At 42.8% G+C, this 11,103-nt stretch overlaps 1 protein-coding gene across 1 annotated transcript; it reads left to right on the plus strand.

The window, feature by feature from the left end:
- Positions 1-480: 480 nt before the first annotated feature.
- On the plus strand, positions 481-7,768 carry LOC131365664 (SAM pointed domain-containing Ets transcription factor-like). The gene is made up of 7 exons (XM_058409394.1): positions 481-667; positions 1,575-1,682; positions 4,073-4,471; positions 5,023-5,220; positions 5,438-5,485; positions 5,722-5,856; positions 7,251-7,768. The coding sequence occupies exons 1-7, from the start codon at positions 586-588 to the stop codon at positions 7,427-7,429; spliced, it is 1,149 nt and encodes a 382-aa protein (XP_058265377.1). The 5' UTR covers positions 481-585; the 3' UTR covers positions 7,430-7,768.
- Positions 7,769-11,103: the final 3,335 nt, after the last annotated feature.

Raw genomic sequence — 11,103 nt, forward strand, 5'->3', positions numbered from 1 at the left:
TAATAAGAGAATAATCTCAGCTGCTGAGAAACACAAAGAAGTGTAAAATCCTCTGTCCTGAAGATGTGGAGAAAGTTCCAGCTTCATCTCTGACTGATACACACAAACACAAACACACACACAAACACACACACACACACACACATTTCTCTCTATCACTGATTTTAATTCAGTTTATTATCAGTGAAGTTTTTACAGTTATGGTCCCTGTGAAGCCGTTACTATAGAAACCATAACCAGAGCGCTCTAAACGTAAAATGGTTAGAAATTTTAAAAACATATATGCCTTTTACACAGAGCTACACACACACACACACACACAGACACACACAGACACAGACACACACACACAGACACACACATACACACACACACACACACACACACACACACAGACACACACACACACACACAGACACACACCCCTTAGGTGTGTTGACTGGTAAAGTTTGACACACCTCATTTGTGCCCTGAGGCTTTTTAACTTTAACTCTCGAGTGCTGCGTGACTCACGTTTAAAGTCCTGCAGCATCACCAGAACTTAGGAGGACACACACACACACACACACACACACACACCTTCAGATGCTGAAGACTCATGGCACACAGGTGAGCCCCTCAGAACAGCGTCGTCTCCAACTGACATCATCGTCTCATCACAGCTCAGGTGAGTCTCTCACTTATTCACTACAGCTCTAAAGTTATAAAGTTCTACAGGTTTAGTAAGCTTCTGAAGTTCTCCTGAGGTTCTAAGGTTCTGCTGCAGCTGTTACACATCTGTTAGACTGTTAGATGTGAGTCAGAGATAAACTGAACTGAAAGTTCCTCAGAAGCTGGTCGAGAAGTTCTAGGATTCTACTCAGGGTTCTTTAAAGGTTCTTCCAGTGAAAGAGTGATGCATCACATGCACACACTGGAGACCTGCTGCAGTTTCAGCTCCTGGTGGAAATTATCTGATTAAGCTGCATGAAGTTAGAGTATTACTGATTTCAAGCACTTTTCATTTACTAATCTTTTGTTCTGAAAGTGATGGAAATGTGGGAGAGAAGAAAGAAAAGAAAAAGAAGAAGTTTGTTTAATGTCAGTTTTATTAAATAGACATTTATTTTGCTCGGTGTTGAACTCTTCATCTCTGTGGAAGCTTTATGTCTTTATTGTTTTATTTTATGCTTGTTTTACTGTCTGCACCATTTTATTAACGAACAGCAGATTTCTTTTACATGTAATTCTTCATCATCATCATCATCATCATCATCATCATCATCATCATCATCATCATTATTATTATCTCCAGCATTAGATGTGTTTTGTATTAAATGTATGTTGTTGATGTATTTACCGTGAGTCATTCTGCTGCTGAAGAATATTTTGATTATTTATTTATTTTATTTTGTTTTATTTTTGAGAATCTGATTTATTTTTGTCCTTTTTTGTTGCGGTGTTTGTTGGAGTGTAACGCTGTAAGCCCTGGTGTTGGGTTTATGTGGATTTTGTCATCTGGTTCTTCAGGTTTCGATATTGTACAGCCTGGTGGCCACAGTATCTCTGTAATAAGGATTGAATTTCTTTTCTAGCTTCATCGCCGGTGTTGGTTCAGTCCTCAGTGCTGAAGATCCTTAACGTCGTCCAGAAGGAAGAAAAAACACAGACTTTTAACTTCCTCCAGGACGAGCCACACTCCAGTAAGTGCCAGATTTTAATCTGCTGAAACAGCAGAACTGAACAGAGATAAGAACATCAGGAGGAAAATAACATCTCTCAACACACACACACAACGGACAGAAAAAATACTTTTACTTCCTCATCAGGCAGAGGAATATCCGTCAGAACTCCGAACACATCCGAACGGAGCTTCACTCGCTCCGAGGCTTCAGGTGAAGAGAACAAATAGAAAAAATGGAAAAATAATAAAAAGGTGACGGAGCTGAGTGATGATTTAGTGATTTTTAAGTGTGTGAAAGATCATTTGTCATCAATTACAATCCAACACTACCTGAACACACACACACACACACACACGCTCCTCGTTACACAGTCACACCTTCCTCTACAAACACTTAATCAGCGCAGATGAAACTCTTTTCTTTTCCTCTCCGTCTTTACGTCACGGATCGTTTATTCTGGCAGATTCAGAAAACCTTCTTCATCCGACAGCAAACACGCTGAAGTGTCTAAGATTACATTAAAGCAGTCTCATGCACTGTGGAGTAAATTCTGTCAGATATCTTCATTAATCAACTGATTTATTTATTTAAAGATGCACCACAGAAGGGAAATATATTAATATTTAAATACAATATCTCACTAAATGTTTTCTAAAAAAATTGTAAAAATCTATTTATAAAATTTCATTTTATTTATTTAATTATTATTTATATTTTTATTTATTTAATTTCAGTGCATTTTATTTTTATTTAATTACATTAATTTTTTTTATTTAAAGTAATTTCTTTATGATCTTAATTAAATCCAGTAAAGTGAAGTGAAGATGCTAAAAATATAATCCATCTCTCACTAGGTAATATTTTGAGAAATTCCTCTATAATCTCTCTCACACACACACACACAGGTGTGTAAAGGAGCTGGCTGAGTATCGTAACGACTCTGACAGGTAATCAGGACACAATCTTTACAGAGAGACAGGACAGGAGGACTCTGGGAAGTGGGCAGAGCTTAGAGACTTCTTTACAGTTACAAAAGCAACAACAGCAAATCATATTTAACTGAAAAAAAAAACTTTTAATAAAATGTTTTATAACAAAGAGTTTCTTCACTTCCTCAACAGCTTCCACACTGAACCTTCACTCAAGCTGGAACTGGTTTCCATTCCTCAGAGAGGAAGCTTTTTCTTCACCTGGTTCACATCCACAGCTTTCTGACCAATCGAGTCTCTGCTCTAATCCTGGTCTTCTGTTTCAGCCTCCAGGTGACAGACGCTGTGATCCCTCCCAAATTCCACTCTTTGTTTGGACGATGGCTTTTCTGCCAAAAATGTAATCAGTGAAGCGCAAAAAAGTCGTTCAGCAGCAAAAAAAATGACATCAACACCATTATTTTGGACACTTACAGTAACAGTCAAATTCCTCAGTCACTTTTAGTAATTTTATTATAAACACTGCAGCTACAGATATTACAGGGATCTGCTAGTTCATCCTACAGGCTAAAAGTTTTCACACCCCTCAGGTGAAGACATGAGAAGACATTTATTCACTTCCTGTGACGAGTCCATTAGAGAATCTGCTGCATTTCTTTTTTTATTTCCCAGGAAAAGCTAAGAGACAGAGACATGATGCTGCCACCACCATGCTTCTCAGCTGGGGTGATGTTCCTCAGCCTCATCTCGTTCTCCTCTGTACACAGCGCTGATCATTATGGCCAAACAGTTGGGTTTTGGTTTCATCTGACCTTCTCTAAAGGTCTGCAAGCTTCAGTCTGGAGTATTTATGTGGTTCTTTCAGGCCATGGTGATGGCTCTACATGCTTTGGTACCTGATGCTTCCATCTCCTTCACCAGTTCCTCTGGTATCTCAGGGTTCAGTGGAACCTTTCAGCATGGTACAGATGCTCATGGATCCTTCAGCTTTTTGGAAATTGTTTCTAAGGAGGAACTTGTGGAGGTTTTGGTCTGTCTCCGCTCAGTAGTGTGGATGTTCCTATGGTATCAGGGACACTGACCTGAAAGGAGGTGAAGAAGTTGAGAATGTAACTGAACTAACAAAGAAACATGAAACTCAGATCAGTATCTTTAGCCTCTGTGTGTGTGTGTGTGTGTGTGTCTACACTGTAAACTATCAACATTTCCCTTTATATATTGGATATATTATTATGTTGGTTTTCACACACACACACACGTTTTATTTGCGATTAATTATAATGTAAAATATAGGTCTGTTTTTCTTGTATATAATTTTCTGTGTTCTCCTTCGAGCCGTTTCCCCTTAACATCTTCCTTATATCCCTCCAAGATTTTTTTTATTTATTAAAAGACCCTTAGGAATGAAAATGCTGATAAAATCCTGTGCATATCTCAGTGAGCAGAGACTGACCTGATGAAACATCTTCCTGACTTTAGGCCAAAAGACGATGATGTCGAGTCCCAGCAGGACTCACGTCTACATCGACGTCCCGGCATTCTCATACACCCACCTCGTGCCCTACTCTGCCGAGGAACATTCCAAGACGTTCCAGGTTTTTCCCAGCATGCCAGAGTACCTGTCCTGCTTCGACACGTCACTGTCCGAGGACACGCCCAGGATGGCAAGGAAGACCGGCGTGTACGCATCCGTGGACAGGCAAGAGGAGCTGCTGGAGTGTAAGGGGGCGGGGCAAGACAGTGTGATTGACAGCACAGCAGGACAGAGTGGACAGACGGACGTGGAGGACAGGTGTCTGGAGCAGGTACAGAGTTTAGTGCTGGATGAGGTGCAGAAGGACATCGAGATGGCGTGCAAACTTCTCAACATCACTCCAGGTGAGAGAGACAATAAATGAAAGGAAATAAAGTTTAAAGTGAATTATTCTGAGGCTGAAGCAGGAAAGCACTTCATTCCTGTCACTACGCCCTTATTTATTTAAATAAATATGTTCTGAAGTATGAAACATTACAGAATTTTGACTGCTCTGTATATATCTCCTGTATATTTGTGCTGTTTCAGTTAGTGCTTATTTAATACAACATTAATAAACTAAAAAAAAAACAAAAAAACACCAGTATCTAAAGTTTCACCTGGAGGAAGACTTCGGGCAACGCACCCGTGTCGCCATGACAACAGTGAGACGTTTTTCTTTGTTAAACATTTTTAAAGAAGCGATTAGTTTTAAATTTATTAGTCTGCCGGAGGAGTCCCTGTGAACGAGCTGTTACCATGGTAACGATATTAAGCTCATTAATTATAAAAAGAGCTAAAGAGAGAAGATGTGTGTACATCAGGAAACTGACCAATGGCACGACATGGGGGCGGAGTCAAAACTACAATCACATCAACAACATGACAGACTTGATCTTTTTTTTTTTAACTGCAGACCCTGTGGAGTGGACCTCAGGACACGTGCAGAAGTGGCTGCTGTGGACGGAGCACCTGTACCGCCTCCCACAGGTGGGGAAAGCCTTCCTGCACCTGAGCGGCAGTGACCTGTGCGTGATGAGCGAGGATGACTTCAGGCAGCGCTGTTCGCCGTGTGGAGATTTGCTGTTCGCCCACCTCGACATCTGGAAGACCGGTAGCACATTTCACTCTGACTTTATTCAGACAGATGTTCACAAGGTGTTTATTAATAGTTTATAACCTCACAGGATGATATTAATGCACTTAGTAACATTCACTCCAAATTCTCTTAACATGTAATGATTTATTTTTATGGATCTGATTCTTCAGAGCTTCAGTCAGTGTTTGAGAAACTGAATTTTAAATCCTTCTTCTGAAAATCTTTATTCCAGCTGCCTGGATGAAGGACAGATGTTCTCCTCAAACCAGTGGCTTTATTGGTAACTTCACTGTTTATTTGTTTATGATTAATGGCATGCAGATTGTCCCTGCTGTCATCTTTACACTACCAGAGATAATGAAGTAAAGTAATAATAATAATAATAATAATAATAATAATAATAATAATAATAATAAAGGTGTTGAATGTCTGTGAATAGCTGGATTTCTCCTGAGTAAACGGTGATATACGGGTGTCAGCAGTTCTGTATGGTTGTGGTTCCTTGTGGTTCTGCAGGAGCAGATGATCTGTGTGCCGAAGCCGACTCGTCCTGCAGTGGGCAGCCCATCCACCTGTGGCAGTTTCTCCGAGAGTTGCTCCTCAAACCTCACAACTACGGACGCTGCATCCGCTGGATTAACAAAGAAAAAGGTGAGAACCTTCTCACAACATCTCCTCATCATACACCTTCTTCACCTTCACCTTCTTCTCCACACACTGAGTCTAGACCCCTTAATCAGAGGACCCTTAAAGAACGCTTAAGGAACACTTTTCCTCTCCTCCACAGAGGAATGGGACAGTTAGAAATGCATGAAGGTTCAAAAGTTTTATGAAAAATCATTAGGACATATTACATCCATATGAATGATTTTAATACAATTGTGCCTTGATAGCAGTGTTATAAAGCATCTCCTATTATGTCTCCTATAGCGTTCTCATGGGCGTTTTAGAAAATAGTAAGCTCATAAGCAGTGTGTTATATATTGCATTGTCCCTTCATCACTTGATCAGAATTATAAATGATTAATGGCATTAATAGCTTATGAGTGTGTTATAAGTCCCCTATGTGAGTTTCTGTAAAAGGACATCTCCTGTATTTAGTGAGCTTAAAGCTGAGCCTCAGGTTGTGTCACTGAGTCACTGAGTCACTGTGTCACTGAGTCGCTGTGTCACTGTGTCACTGAGTCACTGAGTCACTGTGTCACTGAGTCGCTGTGTCACTGTGTCACTGTGTCACTGAGTCGCTGTGTCACTGTGTCACTGAGTCGCTGTGTCACTGAGTCGCTGTGTCACTGAGTCGCTGTGTCACTGAGTCGCTGCGTCACTGAGTCACTGTGTCACTGCGTCACTGAGTCACTGCATCACTGAGTCGCTGTGTCACTGAGTCGCTGTGTCACTGAGTCGCTGTGTCACTGAGTCGCTGTGTCACTGTGTCACTGAGTCACTGCATCACTGAGTCGCTGTGTCACTGAGTCGCTGTGTCACTGAGTCGCTGTGTCACTGAGTCGCTGTGTCACTGAGTCGCTGCGTCACTGAGTCACTGTGTCACTGCGTCACTGAGTCACTGCATCACTGAGTCGCTGTGTCACTGAGTCGCTGTGTCACTGAGTCGCTGTGTCACTGTGTCACTGCGTCACTGAGTCACTGCGTCACTGAGTCACTGTGTCACTGCGTCACTGAGTCACTGCGTCACTGAGTCACTGAGTCACTGTGTCACTGAGTCACTGCGTCACTGAGTCACTGCGTCACTGCGTCACTGCGTCACTGAGTCACTGTGTCACTGCGTCACTGTGTCACTGAGTCACTGTGTCACTGAGTCACTGCGTCACTGAGTCACTGTGTCACTGCGTCACTGTGTCACTGAGTCACTGCGTCACTGTGGCACTGAGTCACTGCATCACTGAGTCGCTGTGTCACTGAGTCACTGCGTCACTGAGTCGCTGTGTCACTGAGTCCCCATGTCTCTGCCATCCTCTTTACTCTGACAGATTAATAACAGTTTGTTTTCATCTTGATCGCTCAACTTTTCATTTCTCTCTCTGCAGGAATCTTTAAAATTGAGGACTCTGCCCACGTGGCTAAACTGTGGGGCATCAGGAAAAAACGTCCTGCGATGAACTATGATAAACTGAGCCGCTCCATTCGCCAGTACTACAAGAAGGGCATCATTAAGAAGCCGGACGTGTCTCAGAGGCTGGTGTATCAGTTTGTCCATCCGGTGTGATGACCTCAGCAGTGTGACGTTTCCCCAGGACACAGAGCGCTGGAGCTCAGGTGCAGCTCAACATCTCAGTGACTCTTTAAGAGGAAATAAAACTGAAGGCGAGACGAGACATCTGAGACATTTCTGTAATTATGACTGAATCCGTTTAACTTCCTGCAGATCCTGCCTCACTTTAAACAGACTTCAGCTCATGGATTGTTCTTCCAGAGACCGTCATCGCCATTTTACTGTGTGTGTGTGTGTGTGTGTGTGTGTGTTATAGTAAAATCTTGTGTGATGAAGTGGAGTTACTGTGACCAGGCTGAAGGGTGATTATTTTCCTCTATCAGCACAACCCCTGAGTGCTCTATTGTTTTTACGTTACACTTTTTAATCCATTTATAGTTACTTTCAATCTTCATGAATCAGGTGACTTCCTGTTGTGTTCTATCAGCTATAAACACTCATCCCTGCAGCAGTCTCTCTTTATTCTCTTCTGTAAAGTCCTCTCTGACAGTAAAACATTTTTTTAATTATTCTGTTTATTATCAGTGGAGTGTGTACTGTTCATGTTCCTGTGAATGATCGGTTGCTATGGAAACGATAAGGTATCAGAGTGAGTGCATTAATATAAAGCTGCGCTCCAGTCAGAGCTGCTGTTAGAGAGAATTAATCACCACCTGATCCACCAATCAGAATTAATCACCACCTGATCCACCAATCAGAATTAATCACCACCTGATCCACCAATCAGAATTAATCACCACCTGATCCACCAATCAGAATTAATCAACACCTGATCCACCAATCAGAATTAATCACCACCTGATCCACCAATCAGAGATCAGGCTCAGTGTTTGTAATGTGATTTGTTCCATCATGGTGGGTGTGGCATGGTTATGAGAGAACCCATGGGCTCTCTGTGTCTTCTTGCTGGTGTATATTCAGAGCAGGAAGTTCTGCACTTGTCTGTTTGTTCTTGTCAGGAGTTGTGGAAGGAGTTTATAAATCCCCCCCACACACACTCATGTTTAACGGTCGAGCTTCCAGCATTTCTCTTCTTGCTGAGACACTTCACACACTCTGAGACACTTCACACACTCTGAGACACTTCACACACTCTGAGACACTTCACATACTCGGAGACACTTCACACACTCTGAGATGCTTCACACACTCTGAGACACTTCACACACTCTGAGACACTTCACATACTCTGAGATGCTTCACACACTCTGAGACACTTCACACACTCTGAGATGCTTCACACACTCTGAGACACTTCACACACTCTGAGACACTTCACACACTCTGAGACACATCACATACACGGAGACACTTCACACACTCTGAGATGCTTCACACACTCTGAGACACTTCACATACTCGGAGACACTTCACATACTCTGAGATGCTTCACACACTCTGAGACGCTTCATACATTCTGAGACACTTCACACACTCTGAGACACTTCATACACTCTGAGACACTTCAAACACTCCAAGAAGCTTCACACACTCTGAGACACTTCATACACTCCATGACGCTTCAGATACTTCACACACTCTGAGACACTTCATACACTCTGAGACACTCCATACACTCTGAGACGCTTCACACACTCTGAGACACTCCATACACTCTGAGACACTTCATACACTCTGAGACACTTCACACACTCTGAGACACTCCATACACTCTGAGACACTTCATACACTCTGAGACACTTCATACACTCTGAGACACTTCATACACTCTGAGACGCTTCACACACTCTGAGGCACTTCATACACTCTGAGACACTTCATACACTCTGAGACGCTTCACACACTCTAAGACACTTCACACACACACTGAGATGCTTCACACTCTGAGACACTCCATACACTCTGAGACACTCCATACACTCTGAGACACTCCACACACTCTGAGACACTTCACACACTCTGAGGCACTCCACACACTCTGAGACACTTCATACACTCTGAGACACTCCACACACTCGAGACGATTCACACACTCTGAGACTCTTTATACACTCTGAGACATTTCATACACTCTGAGATGCTTCACACACTCTGAGACACTTCATACACTCTGAGACACTTCACACACTCTGAGATGCTTCATACACTCTGAGACACTTCATACACTCTGAGACACTTCACACACTCTGAGACACTCCATACACTCTGAGACACTTCCCACACACTGAGACGCTTCACACACTCTGAAACGTTTCACACACACACTGAGATGCTTCACACAGTCTGAGATGCTCAAGACACTCTGAGACACTTCACACACACACTGAGACACTTCATACACTCTGAGACACTTCACACACTCCGAGACACTTCATACACTCTGAGACACATCATACACTCCGAGACACTTCATACACTCTGAGACACATCATACACTCCGAGACGCTTCACACACTCTGAGACACTTCATACACACTCTGAGACACTTCATACACTCTGAGACACTTCATACACTCTGAGACACTTTATACACATTCTGAGACACTGCATACACTCTGAGACACTTCATACACTCTGAGACACTTCACACACTCTGAGACACTTCACATACTCGGAGACACTTCACACACTCTGAGATGCTTCACACACTCTGAGACACTTCACACACTCTGAGACACTTCACACACTCTGAGACACTTCACATACTCGGAGACACTTCACACACTCTGAGACACTTCACATACTCTGAGATGCTTCACACACTCTGAGACACTTCACACACTCTGAGATGCTTCACACACTCTGAGACACTTCACACACTCTGAGACACTTCACATACTCGGAGACACTTCACACACTCTGAGATGCTTCACACACTCTGAGACACTTCACATACTCGGAGACACTTCACATACTCTGAGATGCTTCACACACTCTGAGACGCTTCATACATTCTGAGACACTTCACACACTCTGAGACGCTTCATACATTCTGAGACACTTCACACACTCTGAGACACTTCATACACTCTGAGACACTTCATACACTCCAAGAAGCTTCACACACTCTGAGACACTTCAAACACTCCAAGAAGCTTCACACACTCTGAGACACTTCATACACTCCATGACGCTTCACACATTTTGAGACACTTCAAAGACTCCAAGAAGCTTCAGATACTTCACACACTCTGAGACACTTCATACACTCTGAGACACTCCATACACTCTGAGATGCTTCACACACTCTGAGACACTCCATACACTCTGAGACACTTCATACACTCTGAGACACTTCATACACTCTGAGATGCTTCATACACTCTGAGACACTTCATACACTCTGAGACACTCCATACACTCTGAGACACTTCATACACTCTGAGACACTTCATACACTCTGAGACACTTCATACACTCTGAGACGCTTCACACACTCTGAGGCACTTCATACACTCTGAGACACTTCATACACTCTGAGACGCTTCACACACTCTGAGGCACTTCACACACTCTGAGACACTTCATACACTCTGAGACGCTTCACACACTCTAAGACACTTCACACACACACTGAGATGCTTCACACTCTGAGACACTTCATACACTCTGAGACGCTTCACACACTCTAAGACACTTCACACACACACTGAGATGCTTCACACTCTGAGACACTCCATACACTCTGAGACACTCCATACACTCTG

Source organism: Hemibagrus wyckioides, linkage group LG15, assembly GCF_019097595.1.
Source record: "Hemibagrus wyckioides isolate EC202008001 linkage group LG15, SWU_Hwy_1.0, whole genome shotgun sequence".
NCBI classification, from domain to species: Eukaryota; Metazoa; Chordata; class Actinopteri; order Siluriformes; family Bagridae; genus Hemibagrus; species Hemibagrus wyckioides.

Coding starts and splice junctions, on each gene's coding strand:
- LOC131365664 (XM_058409394.1), top strand. CDS start 586: ATGCTGAAGACTCATGGCACACAGGTGAGCCCCTCAGAACAGCGTCGT. Junction 5,221..5,437: donor CCTCGACATCTGGAAGACCG/GTAGCACATTTC, acceptor TCTTTATTCCAG/CTGCCTGGATGAAGGACAGA. Junction 5,486..5,721: donor TCAAACCAGTGGCTTTATTG/GTAACTTCACTG, acceptor GTGGTTCTGCAG/GAGCAGATGATCTGTGTGCC.